Below are 27,385 nucleotides of genomic sequence, written 5' to 3' on the forward strand. Positions count from 1 at the left end.
CCGCACGACCACGAGCTGCGGACAAACATCAGTTTAAAAGGAGCCTGAAAGACTTACTAGTGGCCAACTCCTACTCCTTTGACGAAATTTTTAGTAGAAACAAATGATGTATTGTATTTATTCATACTATTAGTATTGTTATTTCGTTTTAAAAAATTGACATGTTCCACATCCACGAGGATCTCCTCAGCACGGATCTATGGAACGAAAAACTAATCTAATCGGGGGGAAGCCGTGGGTTTTTACGACGACGGGATAAAAGCATTCAACAAAACTTGTTACGTGAGCTTACAGTGGAAGACGTCAAGTCATACATCAATTACTTAAGAATGGATGACCATACATTTCTGTATGTGCTCAGTAAAGTGTATCCTCATATCACAAAGCACAATATTCACTTAAGAACTGCTACATCTTCAGAAGACAGGCTCACTGTAACACTCCAATTCCTTGCTACAGGAGAGGGTTATGTTAAGTTAGGTTAGGTCAGGTCTGGTCTCCAATCTTCTTAATCTATTTTTGTATTCAGGGTGCCTAACTTTGTATAGCGCCTCATCAGCTTCATGCATCTCTAGTAATTTTGAGGCTGTCGGCACACACCAATTGTATTTACCGTCAATGTTTATAAAAACACTACAGACGACAGAACGCTGCAGCGATGCTAGCGCTCCATGTGGTAGCATGTCACATTGCAGCGAACAGCAGACAAGCGATTTCTTTGATCACATCTACAGTGAGGCCCTAGATTTGATCAAATATTGGACGACATTTGACAAAGTTCCTATTACACCATCAAATATCTTTGACAAAGATATTGGACAAAGTTATTAGACAAAGAAATTTGATAGTGTAATACCGGCCAAAGTGCTCTGCAGAACAAAGGAAGGCCACAGGGACGGGCGATATCTTCCACTGCGTGGAACAACTCGGTTCTGGTGCTTTTCACAGAAAAACCAAAGAAATTTTGGTCTTACGTTAAATTAGTAAATGGATCGAAACCATTTGTACAAACAGTCTGTGAGCATAACGGCGTTGAAACAGAGGATGGCATGGAAAAGGCCGAAATACTAAAAGCCGTTTTACAAAACTGTTTCATAGAGTGCGATCGCACTGTACTTCCTCCTTTAAACAACCGCACGAACGACAACATGACAGATATCGAAATAAACAACCGTCGGATATAAAAGCAAATAAAATAGCTCAACAGAGGAAAGGCCACTGCACCTGTCGAGATGCCAGTACAACTATTGACGGAGTATGCGAAATACACTCCTGGAAATGGAAAAAAAGAACACATTGACACCGGTGTGTCAGACCCACCATACTTGCTCCGGACACTGCGAGAGGGCTGTACAAGCAATGATCACACGCACGGCACAGCGGACACACCAGGAACCGCGGTGTTGGCCGTCGAATGGCGCTAGCTGCGCAGCATTTGTGCACCGCCGCCGTCAGTGTCAGCCAGTTTGCCGTGGCATACGGAGCTCCATCGCAGTCTTTAACACTGGTAGCATGCCGCGACAGCGTGGACGTGAACCGTATGTGCAGTTGACGGACTTTGAGCGAGGGCGTATAGTGGGCATGCGGGAGGCCGGGTGGACGTACCGCCGAATTGCTCAACACGTGGGGCGTGAGGTCTCCACAGTACATCGATGTTGTCGCCAGTGGTCGGCGGAAGGTGCACGTGCCCGTCGACCTGGGACCGGACCGCAGCGACGCACGGATGCACGCCAAGACCGTAGGATCCTACGCAGTGCCGTAGGGGACCGCACCGCCACTTCCCAGCAAATTAGGGACACTGTTGCTCCTGGGGTATCGGCGAGGACCATTCGCAACCGTCTCCATGAAGCTGGGCTACGGTCCCGCACACCGTTAGGCCGTCTTCCGCTCACGCCCCAACATCGTGCAGCCCGCCTCCAGTGGTGTCGCGACAGGTGTGAATGGAGGGACGAATGGAGACGTGTCGTCTTCAGCGATGAGAGTCGCTTCTGCCTTGGTGCCAATGATGGTCGTATGCGTGTTTGGCGCCGTGCAGGTGAGCGCCACAATCAGGACTGCATACGACCGAGGCACACAGGGCCAACACCCGGCATCATGGTGTGGTGAGCGATCTCCTACACTGGCCGTACACCACTGGTGATCGTCGAGGGGACACTGAATAGTGCACGGTACATCCAAACCGTCATCGAACCCATCGTTCTACCATTCCTAGACCGGCAAGGGAACTTGCTGTTCCAACAGGACAATGCACGTCCGCATGTATCCCGTGCCACCCAACGTGCTCTAGAAGGTGTAAGTCAACTACCCTGGCCAGCAAGATCTCCGGATCTGTCCCCCATTGAGCATGTTTGGGACTGGATGAAGCGTCGTCTCACGCGGTCTGCACGTCCAGCACGAACGCTGGTCCAACTGAGGCGCCAGGTGGAAATGGCATGGCAAGCCGTTCCACAGGACTACATCCAGCATCTCTACGATCGTCTCCATGGGAGAATAGCAGCCTGCATTGCTGCGAAAGGTGGATATACACTGTACTAGTGCCGACATTGTGCATGCTCTGTTGCCTGTGTCTATGTGCCTGTGGTTCTGTCAGTGTGATCATGTGATGTATCTGACCCCAGGAATGTGTCAATAAAGTTTCCCCTTCCTGGGCAATGAATTCACGGTGTTCTTATTTCAATTTCCAGGAGTGTAACTTGCTCCTATTCTCGCCGGTGCGAGTGTGTACTGAGACAGAGGAGTAGTTCCGTCGCGTGCAGAACGTTGCTGCTGTCCAATACGCAGTGCGCCCTTGGAAAGCACCGCCATTTCAGACAGAAGGACAAATCCACCTCGATAAGACTGTTTCTGAAACACCTGTGAAACAAAAGGGACCTGAAGCGACAGTTCGAAAGCTCGAAAGTATCAGAAGAGTTCTCGCAGCTCTACAACAAAGCCCACAGCGGTATGTCCGTCGACATTCCAGAACTTTACAAATCCTTTGCGCGTCTTTGCACAGGATTACGAAAAAAGGATTTTTAAAGTTTCATCCTTATAAGATGCAAGTGGCTCAACTGTAAAGTGAGTAGCCACAGCTTCTGCACAACATTGCTGGGCGGAACTGATCAGGGTGACGCGTTTCTGACAAATATTGTGATAAAAGAAAAGAAAAAAATCTGTTTTTTCAAATGTGGTTTCGAGAGTACTTCTAAAAAATATGTTCATTAACGTTGACACTAACCATCATTTATACATGTCCTGTAAACTTGCTCTTCCACATCATTTTGATAAAAGAATCGTTCAAATGATCTATGAAACATGTAACTAACTAACTCTAACGACGCCACTTTCATCTGAACGGGTTTGACAGTGAATAAAACTACCGATATAAATAAATGTCGTGTGACTATGACCTCCGGCCGGGTAGACCGTTCGCCGGGTGCAAGTCTTTCGATTTGACGCCACTTCGGTGACTTGCGCGTCGATGGGGATGAAATGATGATGATTAGAAGTACACAACACCCAGTCCCTGAGCAGAGAAAATCTCTGACCAAGCCGGGAATCGAACCCGGACCCTTAGGATCGACTTTCTCTCGCGCTGACCACACAGCTACCGGGGGCGGACAAACTACCGATAACCCTCGGACATAAACTCGCAGCTCATTCATGAAGAGGCCCGGCGTAGCCCAATAACGATCGTCACTGGACAGTACATGGGAATCGTTGGCCTTGACAGCAACGGCCGTCCAGTTTTGTAAATGCCGAGCGGTATGCAGCCCTGAGTAACAGTTCCTTCTTTGAACATTCGCAGGTACACTGCCGTCTAAACGCAATATGGTTTCAGCAAGGTAAGGAAGGCTACATCCCATACGGTCCGTAATTCACTGACTACACGGATGCGCCGTTTTCCACTTCGATTTCTCCCTCGATTCCATGATATCGCGTGGCCGGTGAGATCATATGATCTTCAAGCCCTTGATTTTTTTTTCTGTGGGGTCATGTCAAGAACAAATTTTTTTCACGGTGACTCCACAATATTCATGAGTTGAAAGTCGTAAACCGGGAAGAGAGAGTCGCCATTCCTGAAGAAATGACGGAGAACATCATCTACGTCTACGCCGAAGTACCTGACAGGGGATTCATCGAACCACTTCCTAGCTATTTCCCTACCCTTCCACTCTTGAACAGCGCGTGGGCAAACCGCTTAAATCTTTCCGTGCGAGCTCTGATTTCTCTTATTTTATTACGATGTTCGTTTCCGCCTATGTAGGTGGGCATCAACAAAATATTTTCGCATTCAGAGGAGAAAGCTGGAGATTGAAATATCGCGAAAAGATCTAACCGCAACAAAAACGCCTGTATTTTAATGAATGCCACCACAACTCGTGTATGAAATCCGTGACACTCCCTCCCCTACATCGCGATTATACAAAACGAGCTGCCTTCTTCCAGCTTCCGTCAATCATACATGGTAAGGATGCCACAACGTGCAGCAGTATTCTAGCAGAGGACGGAGAAGTTTAGTGCAGGCATCTTCAAACCGTTCTCCCAATAAGAGGCGCTCTTTGGTTAGGCGTCCGCACAACTTCATCTGTCTCATCATTCCAATTTATGGGGGAACATTACGGTAAAAACATTTTTTTTTCGTATTTTTTTATTCGCTTAAATTGTTCCTTAGAGAATCTATGCAAACACTGAACCGCCAAAGAAACTGGTATAGGAGTGCCTATCCAAATACAGAGATATGTAAAAAGGCAGAATACGGCGCTTCGGTCGGCAACAACTATATAAGACTATAAGTGTCTGAAGCAGTTGTTAGATCGGTTATTGCTGCTACAGTGGTAGGTTATCAAGATATAAGTGAGTTTGAATGCGGTGTTACAGTCGGCGCACAAGCGATGGGACACAGCGCTCCAAGGTAACGATGAAGTGGGGATTTATCGTACGACTTAGACTTGGCCACTGTTTCTATATTTCGATACAGTGTATCGATACGTGAAACTGTGTCAGTGTTTCGGAACGGCTGTGGTTCACTGTTTCGAAACAGTGGTGTTTCATTCCGCCCCTGTCTCGGACCAGATTCGATCTCACTGTGGTTCAGTGTTTCGAAACAGTGGTGTTTCATTCCGCCCCTGTCTCGGACCAGATTCGATCTCGAGCCAAACACAGATACTGTATCGTTGTTTCAAAATAAAGCTGTTTCAGTCCACCTGTGCTTGGAACGGACTGATTGTATCGAAACAGTGATGTTTCATTCCGCTCTGTGTCGGACGAGATTCGGGCTCGGCACAGGTACTGAAACACAACATACCACTTCATGAAACACTTTCAAGAGTGTCGAAATATTTTTGACAAGCAATAGCATGAAGCTTAAGACATCCGAAAATAAAGCTTCGTTTCTAGCTGACTGTCCTATTTCGAAATGGCGTAACATCTACTTTATAAACACTAACCAACAATAAAACAACGCATACTATTCACATTCAAAATAATGAATATGTGAAAATCATTCAGTTAAATTATACTTTTTTTTATAACATACGCTTCTCTGTTCATGTACAGTAATCATATTAAGAAACGCAAGTAAGCCTACAACATTTTGAATAAAACAAGGCGTAGAGTGACAGTTATTAGACATATAAATAAATTTGATGTAGGTATAATTGCAAGCAATCTGTTTGACATATCACTGATAGTGTAATGGCGAACGGGAAGGACTGGGAAGCATGGTGAATTTATAGTAACGGTTCGAAACACCTTGAAAGACAAAATTTTTTTCTCTCGTATTTTGTAATTTATTCGAATTATTTGGCGTTATTTGTGAGTCTATAGTCACTGTGCCCATTATCCACAATGATTCCCTTGTGTGCATGGAAATTAGCAGGATGGGTATATTACCCATACTAACGGAATGTGGGAATCCCAGTAGCATATCCGTTGTTTCTGCAGTTCGCTCCCATCTCCAGTTTCGTTCGTGGTGGTTCTTCTGTCTTCAGCTATGGCTGTCCTCAGTCAATTGAAAAGTATGAAAGTCACAGGACACGAAAGCAGCGCATTTGCTGCAGGAAATACGAACCTGCCAAGGCGTCTAAGTGATAGTTACACACTTTCTGCGATATGATTATCGCTCTCGCACCTCATTTGTGCTTATATGGACATGCTTATACAGTAGACATTCAAGATGATAAAATGTGTAGGTTTATTAGATTACAAAATACGAACTGTTTCACTGTTTCGTAACTGCGTATCGAAACATTACATTGTACTGTTTCATTTGTTTCGAAACAGTTACGTGTTTCAGTTAGCCCATCTCTAGTACAACTATTTCACAAGTGTACCGTGAAAAACAGGTATCCGGTTAAATATCAAATCTCTAACATAGCTGCGGCGGGAAGAAGAACCTGCGAGAACGGGACCAACGACGATTGAAGAGAATCGTTGACGTCACAGAAGTGCAACGTCAAACGAAACATCATCGATATGGGCTGTCGGAGCCGAATGCCCACTCGTGCACCCGTGGTGACTGCAGAACACAAAGCTTTACGCCTCGCGTGGGCCCGTCAACACCGGCATTGGACTGTTGATGACTGGAAACATGTTTCCTGGTCGGACGAGTCTCGTTTCAAATTTTACCGAGCGGATGGACGTGTATGAATATGGATATGAATCCATGGACCCTACATCAGCAGGGGACTGTCCATGCTGGTGAAGGCTCTGTAATGGTATGAGGCGTGTGTAGTTGGAGTGATATGGGGTCCCTGATACGTGACAAGTGACTAGAACGTAAGCATCCTGTCTGATCACCTGCATCCGTACGTGTCCATTGTGCATCAACGGACTTACGCAATTCCAGCAGGACAACGTGACACCTCACACATCCAGAATTGCTACAGAGTGGCTCCAGGAATTCTCTTCTGAGTTTGAACATTTCCGCTGGCCACTAAGCTCCCCAGTCATGAACATCATTGAGCATATCTGGGATGCCTTTCAACGTGCTGTTCAGAAGATATCTCCACCTCTTCGTACTCTTACGGATTTATGGGCAGCCCTGCAAGTTTCATGATGGCAGTTCCCTCCAGCACTACTTCAGACATTAGTCGGGTCCATGCCACATCGTGTTGCGGCACTTCTGCGTGCTCGCGGGGGCCCTACAGGATATTAGCGAGGTGTACCAGTTTCTTTGGCTCTTTAGTGTATAATAGTTAGCGAAGGAATAGCGGTCCTGTTAGTTTCGGATAGTATCACAGAGGCCATTGGTATCAACTAAATTACTATTTCCAACATGAACTCTCTTCGCAACATGATTCGTGTGTGGTAAATAGTCTGAAAGCGCGTGCTTGTCTCGCGTCTGCTTGTCATTTAGTTTGTTTTTTATACGAAGTAAAACGTGAGTGCTTGAAAATGACAAACAGACGTATTTATGCGGGTAGAAAAGGTTGGAAAAGAAATCCCAGTCGTGCAAAAAACGCTTCGAATGGTAAGCGGAAGCTAGTTAATCGATGTGTTCCGACATCGGCGTAGGAACAGGCCAACTGTAAGGTACCGATTAGTGGTTAGTTCAGTTTCAATATTAAAAAACGTAAGTTGAAATTTTAAACTCTTGGTTTTTTGTTTTTTCAAAATAACATTTTTCAAGGGTTCTTGAAATTACTGCAACCAGCCACCTTTTATTTTGTTCCTCAATTTTTTGTTGTTGCATTAACAGTTTCGACCTGCCTAGCGATTCATCAGATGGTACATATTTATTAACTGTGTGCAGCAGTGTAGGAGCCGTGTAGGTGTGGCAAGGTATATAAACGAAACATGTAAGCACTGAATGTGGCCAGAATTATCCACATTATGAGATAGATTTTGTTTCTTTACTTACAGTGATTAGTATCCGTTGGCAACAACGTCTATCTCACAACGTTAGTAATTCTCGCCACTCTCAGTGCTTACATGTTTCGTTTCTACATCTTCTTTCGTTTCTACATCAGCTACACGCCCCCCACATTGCTGCAGACGCAAAATAAATACACTCCTGGAAATGGAAAAAAGAACACATTGACACCGGTGTGTCAGACCCACCATACTTGCTCCGGACACTGCGAGAGGGCTGTACAAGCAATGATCACACGCACGGCACAGCGGATACACCAGGAACCGCGGTGTTGGCCGTCGAATGGCGCTAGCTGCGCAGCATTTGTGCACCGCCGCCGTCAGTGTCAGCCAGTTTGCCGTGGCATACGGAGCTCCATCGCAGTCTTTAACACTGGTAGCATGCCGCGACAGCGTGGACGTGAACCGTATGTGCAGTTGACGGACTTTGAGCGAGGGCGTATAGTGGGCATGCGGGAGGCCGGGTGGACGTACCGCCGAATTGCTCAACACGTGGGGCGTGAGGTCTCCACAGTACATCGATGTTGTCGCCAGTGGTCGGCGGAAGGTGCACGTGCCCGTCGACCTGGGACCGGACCGCAGCGACGCACGGATGCACGCTGAGACCGTAGGATCCTACGCAGTACCGTAGGGGACCGCACCGCCACTTCCCAGCAAATTAGGGACACTGTTGCTCCTGGGGTATCGGCGAGGACCATTCGCAACCGTCTCCATGAAGCTGGGCTACGGTCCCGCACACCGTTAGGCCGTCTTCCGCTCACGCCCCAACATCGTGCAGCCCGCCTCCAGTGGTGTCGCGACAGGCGTGAATGGAGGGACGAATGGAGACGTGTCGTCTTCAGCGATGAGAGTCGCTTCTGCCTTGGTGCCAATGATGGTCGTATGCGTGTTTGGCGCCGTGCAGGTGAGCGCCACAATCAGGACTGCATACGACCGAGGCACACAGGGCCAACACCCGGCATCATGGTGTGGGGAGCGATCTCCTACACTGGCCGTACACCACTGGTGATCGTCGAGGGGACACTGAATAGTGCACGGTACATCCAAACCGTCGTCGAACCCATCGTTCTACCATTCCTAGACCGGCAAGGAAACTTGCTGTTCCAACAGGACAATGCACGTCCGCATGTATCCCGTGCCACCCAACGTGCTCTAGAAGGTGTAAGTCAACTACCCTGGCCAGCAAGATCTCCGGATCTGTCCCCCATTGAGCATGTTTGGGACTGGATGAAGCGTCGTCTCACGCGGTCTGCACGTCCAGCACGAACGCTGGTCCAACTGAGGCGCCAGGTGGAAATGGCATGGCAAGCCGTTCCACAGGACTACATCCAGCATCTCTACGATCGTCTCCATGGGAGAATAGCAGCCTGCATTGCTGCGAAAGGTGGATATACACTATACTAGTGCCGACATTGTGCATGCTCTGTTGCCTGTGTCTATGTGCCTGTGGTTCTGTCGGTGTGATCATGTGATGTATCTGACCCCAGGAATGTGTCAATAAAGTTTCCCCTTCCTGGGACAATGGATTCACGGTGTTCTTATTTCAATTTCCAGGAGTGTATGTACCATCTGATGATGAATCGCTAGGCTATTCGAAACCGTAATGGAATACTAAAAGAAATTGAAGAACAAAACAAAAGGCGACTGGTTGCACTAATTTCAAGAAACCTTTATTCATCACAGTCGCAGTTCCCCTCATCCATTATGAATAAAAGTTTTAACGTTTTTCAAGTTGGTGCGAGCTACAAATCATGAAATATACATGAAATTGGATTATACCATTTTGTAACTTATGAGTCGGCGTTTTTTCTAACGTAGAACGTACAACTTTTGAGATACATTGTAATTTCGATTTTTGGTGCACGTTTATTATAAAACATTTTTATCGAAAAAATTGTATTTTATTTCAAAGTGCCGCCATTTTGTTAAAAAGTTTTTTCTTAATATCCCTAAGTGCTACGGTAGATAATAACATTAGTTTCGAAGCATGAAATGTTCTCCTAGATTGAAAATTGTGGCTTTCAGAGCTTCCACTAATCGCTCTCGCACTCTGTAAAGGCCTTTCGTCAATGTCGTGTGGTGTCCCTTGGGTGCAAGTTTTTACTCAAAAAATATATAATACAATCTTAAGGATCTACAATAAAGGTCTGAAGTCAGTTTTGTAATTTATTGTTTTTTATTGAAGAAAATCATGAACAGCGGTTCCAAAATGGAGCGTAATCCTGGTCTACCCCGTAAGTTGTTCATAATTGTTATACCTAGGTGTTTAGTTGAATTAGCAGGGTTTAGATTTGTGTCATATATCTTGTAACCGAAATTTACAGGTTTCCTATTGGTACTCACGTAGATGATCTCACACTACCCATTTTTTAGGGCCGATTGCCGCTGTTCGCCCCATAGAAACGTCTAAATCATCACAACCGCGAAAGTCCTGAGCAATGCCTCGCCAATGATGGAAACGACTTGTGCGATGTAATTTTTAAAAAATAAACTTGTGTTTAGCTTTTCAGTAGTGCTGTGCTCTATCAAAGCTACGGTTCGGTAGTCCTGGTGCGCAACATAAATGACGCAGTAAATGGTAGGATTAGAGGTAGTATTGGTAGAGGAAGAAGGATAAGAAGAATGTGTAAAAGAGAAATTGGAATCCGAAGAATTCTTTGTTTTTCTGTTTGTTTGGTTGTTCGTTTAGCACATAATTAGAACCGCAAATCATTCAGTGTTATCCTTCGTGTATTTTATATCCTTATATTCTATAAAGTGCATATTGTTAGTAATCAAACTTAGTGATCCCGTAACTTCGGCGCTTTTATGTAACTAAAGGAATTACTTTTGATACAAGTGCAGTTCAAATGCACAAACATAAAAAATTTACAGGCTGAGTCACCTAACGTTACCGCAGGATATATTTCGTAAACCACATCAAATACTGACGAACCGATTCCACAGACCGAACGTGAGGGTAATTGTTTAATACAAACCATACAAAAATGCACGGAAGTATGTTTTTTAACACAAACCTACGTTTTTTTTAATGGAACCACGTTAGTTTTGTTAGCACATGTGAACATATAAACAAATACGTAATCAGCGCCGTTTGTTGCATTGTAAAATGTTAATTACATCCGGAGATATTATAACCTAAAGTTGACGCTTGAAACCTCCGACGTTCAGATGCGAGAGCCGGTGGACTGAGTCAAAGTAGTGTCATGCGCATAATTCATCGTCACCGCTTTCACCCGTTTCATGTGTCGCTTAATCAGCAATTACATGGTGATGACTTTAATCATCGAATGCAATTCTGTCAATGGGCATTAACAGAGAATGCTTGCAGTTCTACCTGTTTACCGATGAAGAGGGTTTCACAAACCACGGGGCAGTGAATATACGGAACATGCATTACTGGTCCGTGGACAATCCTCGCTGGCTCAGACAGGTAGAGCGACAGCGACCGTGGACTGTAAATGTATGGTGCGGAATCATTGGCGACCACCTCATTGGTCCTCACTTCATTGCAGGGGCCCAAACAGCTGCAACATACATCGCGTTTTTACAGAATGATCTGCCAACTTTGCTCGAAAATGTCCCACTGGAAACGCGTCGATGTATGTGGTATCAGCATCATGGTGCACCTGCACATTCCGCAATTAACACTAGGCTGACCCTTGACAGGATGTTCGACGGGCGTTTCATAGGACGTGGAGGACGCATAAATTGGCCAGACCGTTCTCCTGATCTTACACCTCTGGACTTCTTTCTGTGGGGTACGTTAAAGGAGAATGTGTACCGTGATGTGCCTACAACCCCAGAGGATATGAAACAACGTATTGTGGCAGCCTGCGGCGACATTACACCAGATGTACTGCGGCGTGTACGACATTCATTACGCCAGAGATTGCAATTGTGTGCAGCAAATGATGGCCACCACATTGAACATCTATTGGCCTTACATGTCGGGACACACTCTATTCCACTCCGTAATTGAAAACGGGAACCACGTGTGTACGTGTACCTCACCCCTCATGGTAATGTACATGTGCGTCAGTGAAAAAGACCAATAAAAAGGTGTTAGCATGTGGACGTAATGTGCTGTTCCTGTCTCTTCTGTACCTAAGGTCCATCGCCGTTCCCTTTGGATCCCTACGTAATTCGGTGCTCTCCGATACACACGATCGAACAGCGGAGGAGTGGTACTCAAGCGTCAACTTTAGGTTACAATATCTCCGGATGTAATTAACGGCACTGATTACGTATTTGTTTATATGTTCAGATGTGCTAACAATACTAACGGGGTTCCATTTAAAAAAACGTAGGTTTGTGTTAAAAAACATACTTCCGTGCATTTTTTTATGGTTTGTATTAACCAATTACACTAGCCCCTCTCCTCACGTTCGGTCTCTGGAATCGATTCGTCAGTATTTGATGTGGTTTACGAATTATATCCAGCGGTAATGTTAGGTGACTCACCCTGTATATAATTGTTGCAGTTTTTTGTACTCAACAAAACGTTCTTCATCATAACCAAAGGCAAGAGTTTCCTTCTATTGTAGATAAACGCGAAAGTCGTTTATGAGTAACAGAAACATGTTTTATATAAGCTAGACGAAGTTTTGAATCGATGTTTGATATATTTTTCGCTTGTGGTTACTTTTTATTTGGGCTTTTTGTAGAGGAAGTTGCTTTTTCTAGCATTACATGCAAAAGCAGTATTGTTTTCTGCATTTTTACCATAGCATTCCACTGTTTCACGTTACAAATCAACCATTCTCGAGTAAAACCTGAATTGAACATTGATGATTTCAATATTGTTTTAAATACTGTTTATTTTTAAGTTCAAATGGTTCAAATGGCTCTGAGCACTATGGGACTCAACTGCTGAGGTCATCAGTCCCCTAGAACTTAGAACTAGTTAAACCTAACTAACCTAAGGACATCACAAACATCCATGCCCGAGGCAGGATTCGAACCTGCGACCGTAGCGGTCTTGCGGTTCCAGACTGCAGCGCCTTTAACCGCACGGCCACTTCGGCCGGCTTATTTTTAAGTAACAGACAAGAGGCTAACTATGTAGAACAAAAACGTTCCATAGGTTACCCGGCCCTTTGTATAACCTCACTCAGTTTCTGCTCACTTCACTGTTTCCAGTTTTTAGGGGCATCTATTAAGACACTGGTCACATACATAAAGAATGCGATCGTTATGAGCTTACGCCTGATAGGTATGCAACACACATAATAGACAGGTAACGCAGATTAACTGAGCAAAGCTGCTAGATGCACTACTGTAGGCTACACTTGTTTGCATATACACTACTCGCCGTTAAAATAGCTACACCAAGAAGAAATGCAGATCATAAACGGGTATTCATTGGACAAATATATTATACTAGAACTGGTATGTAATTACATTTCCACGCGATTTGGGTGCATAGATCCGGAGAAATAAGTACCCAGAGCAACCACCTCTGGCCGTAATAACGGCCTTGATACGCCTGGGCATTGAGTCAAACAGAGTTTGGATTGCGTGTACAGGTACTGCTGCCCATGCACCTTCAACACGATACCACAGTTCATCAAGAGTAGTGACTGGCGTATTGTGACGAGCCAGTTGCTCGGCCACCATTGAGCAGACGTTTTCAATTGGTGAGAGATCTGGAGAATGTGCTGGCCAGGGCAGCAGTCGAACATTTTCTGTATCCAGAAAGGCCCATACAGGACCTGCAACATGCGGTCGTGCATTATCCTGCTGAAATGTAGGGTTTCGCAGGGATCGAATGAAAGGTAGAGCCACGGGTCGTAACACATTTGAAATGTAACGTCCACTGTTCAAAGTGCAGTCAATGCGAACAAGAGGTGACCGAGACGTATAATCGCACCCCATACCATCACGCCGGGTGATACGCCAGTATGGCGATGACGAATACACGCTTCCAATGTGCGTTCACCGCGATGTCGCCAAACACGGATGCTACCATCATGATGCTGTAAACAGTAGCTGGATTCATCCGAAAAAATGACGTTTTACCATTCGTGCACCCAGGTTAGTCGTTGAGTACACCATCGCAGGCGCTCCTGTCTGTGATGCGGCGTCAAGGGCAACCGCGGCCATGGTCTCCGAGCTGACAGTCCATGTTGCTGCAAACGTCGTCGAACTGTTCGTGCAGATGGTTGTTGTCTTGTAAACTTCCCCATCTGTTGACTCAGGGATCGAGACGTGGCTGCACGATCCGTTACAGCCATGCGGATAAGATGCCTGTCATCTCGACTGCTAGTGATACGAGGCCGTTGGGATCCAGCACGGCGTTCCGTCTTATTCTCCTGAACCCACTGATTCCATATTCTGCTAACAGTCATTGGATCTCGACCGACGCGAGCAGCAATGTCGCGATACGATAAACCGCAATCGCGATAGGTTACAATCCGACCTTTTTCAAAGTCGGAAACTTGATGGTACGCATTTCTCCTCCTTACACGAGGCATCACAACAACGTTTCACCAGGCAACGCCGGTCAAATGCTGTTTGTGTATGAGAAATCGGTTGGAAACTTTCCTCATGTCAGCATGTTGTAGGTGTCGCCACCGGCGCCAACCTTGTGTGAGTGCTCTGAAAAGCTAATAGTTTGCATATCACAGCATATTCTTCCTGTTGGTTAAATTTCGCGTCTGTAGCACGTCATCTTCGTGGTGTAGCAATTTTAATGGCCAGTAGTATATACACTCCTGGAAATTGAAATAAGAACACCGTGAATTCATTGTCCCAGGAAGGGGAAACTTTATTGACACATTCCTGGGGTCAGATACATCACATGATCACACTGACAGAACCACAGGCACATAGACACAGGCAACAGAGCATGCACAATGTCGGCACTAGTACAGTGTATATCCACCTTTCGCAGCAATGCAGGCTGCTATTCTCCCATGGAGACGATCGTAGAGATGCTGGATGTAGTCCTGTGGAACGGCTTGCCATGCCATTTCCACCTGGCGCCTCAGTTGGACCAGCGTTCGTGCCGGACGTGCAGATCGCGTGAGACGACGCTTCATCCAGTCCCAAACATGCTCGATGGGGGACAGATCCGGAGATCTTGCTGGCCAGGGTAGTTGACTTACACCTTCTAGAGCACGTTGGGTGGCACGGGATACATGCGGACGTGCATTGTCCTGTTGGAACAGCAAGTTTCCTTGCCGGTCTAGGAATGGTAGAACGATGGGTTCGATGACGGTTTGGATGTACCGTGCACTATTCAGTGTCCCCTCGACGATCACCAGTGGTGTACGGCCAGTGTAGGAGATCGCTCCCCACACCATGATGCCGGGTGTTGGCCCTGTGTGCCTCGGTCGTATGCAGTCCAGATTGTGGCGCTCACCTGCACGGCGCCAAACACGCATACGACCATCATTGGCACCAAGGCAGAAGCGACTCTCATCGCTGAAGACGACACGTCTCCATTCGTCCCTCCATTCACGCCTGTCGCGACACCACTGGAGGCGGGCTGCACGATGTTGGGGCGTGAGCGGAAGACGGCCTAACGGTGTGCGGGACCGTAGCCCAGCTTCATGGAGACGGTTGCGAATGGTCCTCGCCGATACCCCAGGAGCAACAGTGTCCCTAATTTGCTGGGAAGTGGCGGTGCGGTCCCCTACGGCACTGCGTAGGATCCTACGGTCTCGGCGTGCATCCGTGCGTCGCTGCGGTCCGGTCCCAGGTCGACGGGCACGTGCACCTTCCGCCGACCACTGGCGACAACATCGATGTACTGTGGAGATCTCACGCCCCACGTGTTGAGCAATTCGGCGGTACGTCCACCCGGCCTCCCGCATGCCCACTATACGCCCTCGCTCAAAGTCCGTCAACTGCACATACGGTTCACGTCCACGCTGTCGCGGCATGCTACCAGTGTTAAAGACTGCGATGGAGCTCCGTATGCCACGGCAAACTGGCTGACACTGACGGCGGCAGTGCACAAATGCTGCGCAGCTAGCGCCATTCGACGGCCAACACCGCGGTTCCTGGTGTGTCCGCTGTGCCGTGCGTGTGATCATTGCTTGTACAGCCCTCTCGCAGTGTCCGGAGCAAGTATGGTGGGTCTGACACACCGGTGTCAATGTGTTCTTTTTTCCATTTCCAGGAGTGTATATAATTATTGCAGTTTTTGTACTCAACAAAACGTTCTTCATCGTAACCAAAGGCAAGAGTTTCCTTTTATTATAGATAACGCGAAAGTCGTTTATGAGTAACAGATACATGTTTTATATAAGCTTGACGAAGTTTTGAAGCGATGTTTGATATATTTTTCGCTAGCGTTTTCTAGCATTACATGCAAAATCTGTATTGTTTTCTTCATTTTTACCACAGCATTCCTCTGTTTCACGTCACAAATCAACCGTTCTCGAATAAAACCTGAATTGAACATCGACGATTTCAATATTGCTTTAAATACTGTTTATTTTTAAGTAACAGACAGGAGATTAACTATGTCTGACAAAAACGTTCTATAGGTTACCTGGCCGTTTATGTATCCTCACTCAGTTTCTACACACTTCACTGCTTCCAGTTTTTAGGGGCATCTACTAAGAGACTGGTCACATACATAAAGAATGGATCGTTATGAGCTTACGCCTGATAGGTATGCAACACAACTAATATACTGGTAACGCAGGTACGATATTAACTGAGCAAAGCTGCTAGGAGCACTACTGTCTTCTATACTTGCTTGCATCTGATAGTCTACGGTTGTCTACAGTAATTTTACAACTCCACTTTTTAGTAATGGCAGTGTGTGTAGAAGCGTTATCTTTGTCATATTGGTGTAAAATACGATAAACCTCATAATAATCAAATCTACATCTACATTTATACTCCGCAAGCCACCCAACGGTGTGTGGCGGAGGGCACTTCACGTGCCACTGTCATTACCCCCCTTTCCTGTTCCACTAGCGTATGATTCGCGGGAAGAACGACTGCCAGAAAGTCTCCGTGCGCGCTCGAATCTCTCTAATTTTACATTCGTAATCTCCTCTGGAGGTATAAGTAGAGAGAAGCAATATATTCGATACCTCATCCAGAAACGCACCCTCTCGAAACCTGGCGAGCAAGCTACACCGCGATGCAGAGCGCCTCTCTTGCAGAGTCTGCCACTTGAGTTTGCTAAACATCTCCGTAACGCTATCATGCTTACCAAATAACCCTGTGACAAAACGCGCCGCTCTTCTTTGGATCTTCTCTATCTCCTCCGTCAACCCAGTTTGCTAAACATCTCCGTAACGCTATCATGCTTACCAAATAACCCTGTGACAAAACGCGCCGCTCTTCTTTGGATCTTCTCTATCTCCTCCGTCAACCCGATCTGGTACGGATCCCACACTGATGAGCAATACTCAAGTATAGGTCGGACGAGTGTTTTGTAAGACACCTCCTTCGTTGATGGACTACATTTTCTAAGGACTCTCCCAATGAATCTCAACCTGGCACCCGCCTTACCAACAATTAATTTTATATGATCATTCCACTTCAAATCGTTCCGCACGCATAGTCCCAGATATTTTACAGAAGTAACTGCTACCAGTGTTTGTTCCGCTGTCATATAATCATAAAATAAAGGATCCTTCTTTCTATGTATTCGCAATACATTACATTTGTCTATGTTAAGGGTCAGTTGCCACTCCCTGCACCTAGTGCCTATCCGCTGCAGATCTTCCTGCGCCGGCCGCGGTGGTCTTGCGGTTCTAGGCGCTGCAGTCCGGAACCGCGGGACTGCTACGGTCGCAGGTTCGAATCCTACCTCGGGCATGGATGTGTGTGGTGTCCTTAGGTTAGTTAGGTTTAAGTAGTTCTAAGTTCTAGGGGACTGATGACCTAAGATGTTAAGTCCCATAGTGCTCAGAGCCATTTGAACCATTATTTTTTTATCTTCCTGCATTTCGCTGCAGTTTTCTAATGCTGCAACTTCTCTGTATACTACAGCATCATCCGCGAAAAGCCGCATGGAACTTCCGACATTATCTACTAGGTCATTTATATATATTGTGAAAAGCAATGGTCCCATAACACTTCCCTGTGGCACGCCGGAGGTTACTTTAACGTCTGTAGACGTCTCTCCATTGAGAACAACATGCTGGGCTCTGTTTGCTAAAAACTCTTCAACCCAGCCACACAGCTGGTCTGATATTCCGTAGGCTCTTACTTTGTTATCAGGCGACAGTGCGGAACTGTATCGAACGCCTTCCGGAAGTCAAGGAAAATTGCATCTACCAGGGAGCCTGTATCTAATATTTTCTGGGTCTCATGAACAAATAAAGCGAGTTGGGTCTCACACGGTCGCTGTTTCCGGAATCCATGTTGATTCCTACAGAGTAGGTTCTGGGTTTCCAGAAATGACATGATACGCGAGCAAATGAAACTGTACTTGTTCTAGTGGGCCACCCTGTAAAACCTTTAGCTCTTGCACTTCTCCCCTTATTTGTGACCAACTCATCCACCATTGATTCGCCAGCACTGGCTGATATCGGAGTGGGGGAGCGGAGTGGGGGAGGGAGAAACCTCGCGTCAGCAGTGTCACGGGAGCGCGTTTACCTGCAGGTGCGGGTTGGTTTGGGCGGTGGGCGGTGGGGGAGGGGGGGGTGTTCTGCCGGCGCATCGCAGCGGGGCCTGCAGTTTCCGGAGGAGGGCAGCAAATGGATGTTTCCGGGGCCGAGATGAATGGCCGACTGGAGACTCGTGCCCCGCGGGCATCCGTCATCTCGTCAGAGATTAACTGGCTGCTGCTGCTCGTCCTCCTCTTCACGGGGCCCCCTATCACCGCTCCTGCGCTGCAACTCTTTCACTCGCGTGGACGCGGCTCGCTTTCAATACAGATGTCTATCTGCTCGAGGCGGTGGAAACTTTTAGCGGGCTGCTGCTGCCGCCCCGCTATCGATCTGCGACTCGCCTCGAGCGCTCGACCCGCGAGAGAAGACCTTGTGCCTGCGGCGCGGGTGGATGCTCCATTTATCCCGTCACATCCCGTAACAGCCGTGGTGAAGGCGCCATTCGACGCACAGTGCGAACAATTGGAGTACAGGACACTGTCGGTCGGGTCATCCATTAGATTTACTCTACAGCAAGTTCCCGATTTTTCTGGGTTGATGCGGGCCCCACGCTGCAAGGATAAGAGAAAGACCAGGATAACTGAAAATACACGTAGACCTATTGTTGGTCTCGCGCTGCTATTTATAGACGACTAGCTGCGTCCCACGGTGTTACCTGGGGTTACACAGTGACGTATAAAGAAATGTAAATGCCGAAACTCACTATCCGCGCGTATGCACCATCAAAAAGAGTTATCTCTTGGAGATACTGAAGCGTGAACTACTTGCGGACCAGCAAACCGCGCGACATTGGAAGAAGAGAAACAGAAGAAGAAGAACACTAGACTTTGAGACGATGGGAGAAACTGACAGAATACATGCCTCCCACAAGTTACTCGTTTACTTAAAACCTGTTACACGACCGAGTAGCGAATTGCAGAAGGTGCGAGGAAAGGAAGCAAATAATTTTACGACTGTTTGCGACATGCCTAGCACGGAAAACACCATAACTGTCTTGGTCTGTATGGAGAGCTAGAAATCTACTGTAAACAACGTTACGAGACTTCTCGTTCTCTGCATATACTGTTTGCAGAGATTTCTGACCCTCGACACACGCGAACAGTCAACGTGTAGCTGTTCAAATGGTTCAAATGGCTCTGAGCACTATGGGACTCAACTGCTGTGGTCATTAGTCCCCTAGAACTTAGAACTACTTAAACCTAACTAACCTAAGGACATCACAAACATCCATGCCCGAGGCAGGATTCGAACCTGCGACCGTAGCAGTCGCACGGTTCCGGACTGCGCGCCTAGAACCGCGAGACCACCGCGGCCGGCGTGTAGCTGTCATGCGAAATATGTGGTGTGCCCAGATGAATACCTGCCACTTTTAACGTTTGTCCTGGACTCTTATTTGTAGTGATCGAGAAGGCCAAGGAAGCTGCAAGCGTTTGAACTGGAAAGGCAAGTTTGATGGAACGATAGAAATTCGTGGTATCAGTAGTTTCATTTGTCAAAACGGAAACAAATCTTTACGTTAAATGGAATTCATCCATTAGATAGTTAACTTTCGTGGATGACTTTTTAGTCACGATACCCAACCCACGGGAACTGTAGACACGTTGGCCACCCCACGGGAACAGTGACTTTTTTTTGTTTTGTTTTGGAATAAAAGATAGCCTGTGCGTTAATTCAGGGTATAAGTTATCTACATTCCAGAGTTCATCCAAACCCGTTCAGCCGCTTCAGCGTGAAGGAATAACAAACGTACTAACTCGACGAAGAAAGATAATAAGGAATTTCTAGTTTGATGCAGCGCAGATTTTATAATATTTGTGTGTGCAACAATGTCATCAGCCCTCATGTGTGTGCCTGTTACCAGCAGATACGCACTCATAGCACAATCAAATCCAGCCTCAACAAATCCTGCCACTTTCTACATGTAACAGCGCGACGTCTGTCGTTCAGCGTTTAAATGACACTGCCGTTGTGAGTCTTCGCGCATCTCAGAAGCGTAAGATACACCTGACGCTCAGCGGCTACAATGCAGCGAGTTTGTATTGAATTGCGAATTAAACACTGTATTGTATAAGCAGTATATTCAGTATCTTGAAATATATTATGGAGGGCATATTAAGCACAAATTCGATGCAGTTCAGAAGTCGTAGAGTAAATATTTGTAGAGACGTCGGCCGTCAGCCGAAACGGATGTCAGTTGATCAGCTGATCGTCCGGCGTATGTCAACAGGGTTCGCTCACTGGCCGCCACGAGCGCTGTGAGACACTTTTTCCTAGACAGCCTGTATAGGGAGAGAGTGGCCAACAGAACGATACGGCGGCCATTTTTCTGTCAAACTGCGGGCGGGACTTTTGAATGGCCAGTAGTGGAGTACACACTCACCGAATCAAAAGCACGAGACAATATGGCGAAATCATTCGTTAAATGCCTTTCTTTACAGCTATAATGTACTCATAGTAGCCTACTACGTAGAGCACAGGAAAATTTGATACAGTGGCTGTAAAAATTATTCGTTACTTGCATTTATTTCCTTCAAACTTCATTTACTAGACATATTGCAATAAAAGTAACGTAAATAAAAAAATATAGTGTATAGCATTTGTTTTGCATCGGAAGTGCATAACGCTAAAGATTTAACGTACCTGTATTACGTCAGATGAATGAAAGTCGTAAGCAGTTGTTTACTTGTGACATGCAAAAAGTTTGAGACGTATTAGTACTTCTTGTCACGTCTTCAAACATTTTGCATGTCACAAGTAAACAACTGAATACCTCTCGTAGATAGCAAACGAAGAAGATTACTAAAATCAGGAAATGTTAAATGTAGGCTGCTGTAATAACGACTATATATAACAAGAAAACTACCGTATCCCTTCTACCCCACAGTAAGTAGGTCCATTAAAAACTGTCTTCAAGAGTACCTACGAATAATGTTTCAGCAACCGCGACAACTGCGGAAAACATCCTTACAACTTGCCTGCGTCAACAGTTAGGCAATAATACTGAAACCAAAATAATGCCTAGTGTTCTGATTCGGAACGAAATAAAGTTTGACGCTATAAAGTCGAATGAGCATGGCACAACAATTACAGGAACTTTCTGTTCCCAGCAAGGACTGTCAGATATTGGCTTCAGAAAAGCTTGTGATGCTACCAGTATGCACGCAAACGCTAATTACGTACTAAAAACGATATACAACGATGCATGCACAACGCATAACAAGTCTCTTAAATAATTCAAATACCTCATAATCGTTTCCAAAAGTCCTCTGAACTTCAATTCAACTCAAAAGCATGGCGAACACAGGAAGCGCGAGAGACGTCTGGCAGAAAAATGGCGCCGAAGCTAATCAACCAATCACGGGCAACTTCACCTATGGCCACTCTCTCCCTATACAGGCTCTCTACTTTCTCCTTGCTGCAGCGCGCGCTCCATGAATTTAATAATTAGCTTTGACTTCTTTAATATTCCTGTTATTGTTCTCCCTCACTTAGTTACCAAAAAACTGGTAGTATTTGTTGCACTGGTAATGTTTCATAACGTTTTTCCTACTGTCGTGTGAGCTTAAAACAAACTTTTCGTCGAAATAAAATGTTGAACATAATTAAACGTCCCGCGTATCTTATTCTCCCCACGGACAAGAACTTGCGACAAGCTTTTTCTAAGAGCCAATATTGGTCCAATTTTTTTGTTGTATTCTTTGAACCAATAAATATCTTGTTCTGCACACTTTTCAAAATAGCCTACGTGTTAACTCGGAGTATTAGCTAATTCCTTTCCAGAGTTCTTCCAAATCAGCTCCACCGTTTCAGCGTGAAGCTGTAACACACACATACACACCGAAGCTTTCGCATTTATAAGACATATGCGATTGCCTGCTCGACCACAGTCTATGATAAACAGCGGCAAAACTGTGTAGGGCAAAAAAAAAAAAAAAGAAAGAAAGAAAAAGAAAAAAAAAAGAAAGAACGAAAAAGCGTCCGTTTTACAGCTGCCACAATGCTAGCTCTCCAAGCGACTGGAATATAGTAACAGAAGTATGGCATTATGTCAACTAACAAACTGCAGTTTTTAATGCCGTTATCTCCGTATGTCCCATTCACTAAAGGTGGTGTTGATTTTTACGACGCGAATAGGAAAATGTAATAAACTAATATTCCATCTCCTGGTAACGTCGACATATAATAAAAATAAAATCTGAGTGCAACGTAATATATACGGCTGACAGTAATAGAGTCGTATCTGTATCATGGAAAGCCCACAAAATGAGAAATGAATTGCGAGGCGATGTGTTTTAAGTTCAAAACCTCAAAAATGTGAGCACATGCGCATACATTCCGTCGCTTTGCGGTGACGGTAGTTCATTTCTTTACGGACTTCAGATTCATTTTAATTCATTCAAGACTGGGAACGATTTTTAACGTTCTTTGGCATTAGCCGCCATTTATCCTTATGAAAGACCTTTTCGCCTTGTCTGTGCCTTTGTGTCTTGCGTCTACCTATCATATTTGTCTGTTCTGTTTCTCAGGTATCAAAATGTTCTACATCCCTTCCAGATTCTCACATTTGGTCCTCCGGCACGTCCACATGTGACGCTTTCTTCGTATTTACATCTGAAACTACAAATACCACCGCGTCACAGTTAGCCCAAAATCCAACCCCTGCTCACTTTCGGCTACGACTGCTGCATCTTCAGTGCATCGTATTGCGCTGATTTTATGTCCCTCACAAACAACAACAGTCCTTTAATTCCCCCATTCCAGTTTCAACGAACAGATACACATTATGGAGACAACGAACTTGCCTTACCTAACTTCCTATACAAATCTGCCACTGCAGACTGTTCTGATCCTCTTCGAAGAAAAAGAGTGGGTTTCCATCTTTCCGTCATCGAAACCACGCTGCCTAAAAACTGAAAAACATGTTATTTTACCCCCTTTTATTAAAAGCCTTCCCGTAATTAAAGAACCACACGAAGCTCTGAAATACACTCCTGGAAATTGAAATAAGAACACCGTGAATTCATTGTCCCAGGAAGGGGAAACTTTATTGACACATTCCTGGGGTCAGATACATCACATGATCACACTGACAGAACCACAGGCACATAGACACAGGCAACAGAGCATCCACAATGTCGGCACTAGTACAGTGTATATCCACCTTTCGCAGCAATGCAGGCTGCTATTCTCCCATGGAGACGATCGTAGAGATGCTGGATGTAGTCCTGTGGAACGGCTTGCCATGCCATTTCCACCTGGCGCCTCAGTTGGACCAGCGTTCGTGCTGGACGTGCAGACCGCGTGAGACGACGCTTCATCCAGTCCCAAACATGCTCAATGGGGGACAGATCCGGAGATCTTGCTGGCCAGGGTAGTTGACTTACACCTTCTAGAGCACGTTGGGTGGCACGGGATACATGCGGACGTGCATTGTCCTGTTGGAACAGCAAGTTCCCTTGCCGGTCTAGGAATGGTAGAACGATGGGTTCGATGACGGTTTGGATGTACCGTGCACTATTCAGTGTCCCCTCGACGATCACCAGTGGTGTACGGCCAGTGTAGGAGATCGCTCCCCACACCATGATGCCGGGTGTTGGCCCTGTGTGCCTCGGTCGTATGCAGTCCTGATTGTGGCGCTCACCTGCACGGCGCCAAACACGCATACGACCATCATTGGCACCAAGGCAGAAGCGACTCTCATCGCTGAAGACGACACGTCTCCATTCGTCCCTCCATTTACGCCTGTCGCGACACCACTGGAGGCGGGCTGCACGATGTTGGGCCGTGAGCGGAAGACGGCCTAACGGTGTGCGGGACCGTAGCCCAGCTTCATGGAGACGGTTGCGAATGGTCCTCGCCGATACCCCAGGAGCAACAGTGTCCCTAATTTGCTGGGAAGTGGCGGTGCGGTCCCCTACGGCACTGCGTAGGATCCTACGGTCTTGGCGTGCATCCGTGCGTCGCTGCGGTCCGGTCCCAGGTCGACGGGCACGTGCACCTTCCGCCGACCACTGGCGACAACATCGATGTACTGTGGAGACCTCACGCCCCACGTGTTGAGCAATTCGGCGGTACGTCCACCCGGCCTCCCGCATGCCCACTATACGCCCTCGCTCAAAGTCCGTCAACTGCACATACGGTTCACGTCCACGCTGTCGCGGCATGCTACCAGTGTTAAAGACTGCGATGGAGCTCCGTATGCCACGGCAAACTGGCTGACACTGACGGCGGCGGTGCACAAATGCTGCGCAGCTAGCGCCATTCGACGGCCAACACCGCGGGTCCTGGTGTGTCCGCTGTGCCGTGCGTGTGATCATTGCTTGTACAGCCCTCTCGCAGTGTCCGGAGCAAGTATGGTGGGTCTGACACACCGGTGTCAATGTGTTCTTTTTTCCATTTCCAGGAGTGTACATGGGTTGGAACTTAAATAGTGGCAACACTGCTGTGGAGACACTATGCAATGAAATCTACTATTGTCGCTGATAGCACACGTTGTTGGCATACCTACCTTACCTCCGAGCAATTGGACTCGCCCGTCCCACGTCATCGGCGTGCCACAGTCGAGGGAAACACAGTCACTTGTGAGCGAGCTGTCTAACGTAACGGTGTCACTATGTTTTCGAAACAGGAACAACGGAGCTGGATCAAGACTGAATGTGCCAGAGGTCGTACAGCACGACAGTGTTATCAAGGTCTTCAAGAGGCGTGCGGGGAATCGGCATTGGCGTACAGAACAGTGGCACGTTGGGTGAAAGCCTTCAACGAAGGTCGGCAAACTGTGGCAGACATGCATCGGGCAGGTCGTCGTAGCGTCTCTGAAGAAGAAGTGAATGCTGTTGCCGCGTTAGTGGACAGTGGTCGACGCCATACGATTCGTGAGCTCTCCCACGAAACCGTGTTAGCGCATACGGCTGTGCTTCGCATCCTGAAGGAACGCCTGAGCATGCGAAAAATTGCATGACGATGGGTTCGGCATGACTTGACGGAAATGCAGGAATGGATGCGTTACGATGCAACCTCAGACGTACTTGGAGCGCTATGAGCGCGAAGGAGAGGCTTTCTTACGCCGTATCGTAACACTGGATGAGACATGGGCCACATCGTACGAGCCAAAACTGAAACACCAATCCAACGAATGGCGTCATTATGGGTCACCGCGAATGTCGAAAGTGCGTCAGAGCCCCAGTACGGTGAAAGTTACGGTGATTCTCGTGTACGACTGTGATGGTGTTATCCTAACGCATTACGTTCTCCCATGGAAGACCGTCAATGCACAGTATTACTGTTCGTTTTTGGAGCATCACCTGCGACCAGCTTTGCGAAAGAAGTGGCGACACTTTCTGCGTAAGCGACCCATCATTTTGCACGACACTGCACGGGCGCATCCAGCACCAGCTGTGGCTGCTCTGTTCGGCCGATGGGACTGGGAAGCACTGTACCATCAACCATACTCCCCGTACTTAAGTCCTTGTGGTTTTGATTTGATTCTGAAGATGAAGGAACCACTTGGTGGCATTCGCTTCAGAAGTGTTCCAGAGATTCGACAGGCAGTAAACCGCTCCATTCGCACCATCAACAGAACAGTCCCTGCTAACGGTATACTACGCCTTCCACATCGCTGGAAACGGGTTCTACACAACGCTGGTGACTACTTTGAAGGACAGTAACAGGTGCAAACATGTAACTGTTCCGTATCGGTTATGATTAAATAGTTGCCACTATTTAAGTTCCACCCCTCGTAGTATTTGCATTTGTAGTAAACATTTGAATTTGCTTCTCAACTCCATATACGCAACACACAATCGTTTCGCAGCGTTTTTATACGAGCCAGCCGCTTGGCAGTGCTGCATTAGCGAAGAAGCAGAAAAGCGGTGGGAGTTTCATGACTCATTGCCTTAGGTTCTTAGTTCGACTCCCGACGCCTACTGCGCCCGTTGATGCTGTTTTGTTTTTCAGAGCCCTCGCTGATATTATGTGAAACATTATCCGAGCGTTGTAATGGCCGGCGAGATCTCAATAAATTGCGTGCCTGGCCACCGAAGCTTCGTTTAAATTGAAACATCTGTTCGTATTTGTTAACTTTTCTGACGTCTTTATTTCGGTAGACTTCGAATTGAGGCCAATTTCCCGGTAAGCAGTTCAGGTGAAGGTGTAGGTTCTGAAACGATGCCCCCTCCCCCCCCCCCCCCCCCCCGGCGAAACGGCGGTGGACTTTCTCAGGCACCGTTGTACAGCCGGTCCCTTACGACCTCGTCGTTGACGGGCTGTGTGGTGGTCGTGTTGCAGGGACGTGGTGGTGTCGCGCACCCGCGCCCCGCCACCGGTCAGCTCCGAGGACTCCGAGGACGACGTCTTCTACGACAGCGACGACGAGCCGGAGGACGACGAGGACGGCGCCGAGTCCATTGCGTGAGTACCGACCATCAAATGTTCAAATCTGTGTCGATTCCTAAGAGACCAAACTGCTGAGGACATCGGTCCCTAGTCTTACACACTACTTAAAATAACTTATGCTAAGAACAACACATACACCCATGCCCGAGGGAGGACTCGAACCTCCGGTGGGAGGGGTCGCGCAGTCCGTGACATGGCGCTTCAAACCGCGCAGGTACCGACCATCCACAAGTGCGACCTCTAGCTGTTAAAAAAAAAAAAAAAACCAACAACCCTCACGTAGCACTCGCTGCCATGGCCTTCCACACATTGGCCTCAGTCACTGGCATTTACTTCAGTGGTCCAATGCACCTCTGAACGACTGTTGAGGAATCGGCCCCAAGTGATCAAGCCATTTGGTGTACGTGCTACAGACCGTCTCAAGAATATGGATCTCTCCCGCATCAGAATACAAAGCCAGGGATGGAATGCACTGCCGCCTTGGCCCAAAGTGATTTTAAGCTTGACACAGTACAAGAAAACTTCTACTCCAGATTTTGGGTTGGGTTGTT

At 46.9% G+C, this 27,385-nt stretch overlaps 1 protein-coding gene across 1 annotated transcript in view; it reads left to right on the forward strand.

Moving 5' to 3' along the window:
* LOC126220931 (proteoglycan Cow) overlaps window positions 1-27,385 on the forward strand; it is a 380,564-nt gene that overhangs the window by 292,769 nt on the left and 60,410 nt on the right. Inside the window, exon 6 of the mRNA XM_049942177.1 lies at window positions 26,727-26,849. Coding sequence (XP_049798134.1) covers window positions 26,727-26,849 — 123 coding nt within the window. The remainder of the gene's footprint in view (window positions 1-26,726; window positions 26,850-27,385) is intronic.

This window comes from Schistocerca nitens, chromosome 1 (genome assembly GCF_023898315.1).
Source record: "Schistocerca nitens isolate TAMUIC-IGC-003100 chromosome 1, iqSchNite1.1, whole genome shotgun sequence".
Taxonomy (NCBI): domain Eukaryota; kingdom Metazoa; phylum Arthropoda; class Insecta; order Orthoptera; family Acrididae; genus Schistocerca; species Schistocerca nitens.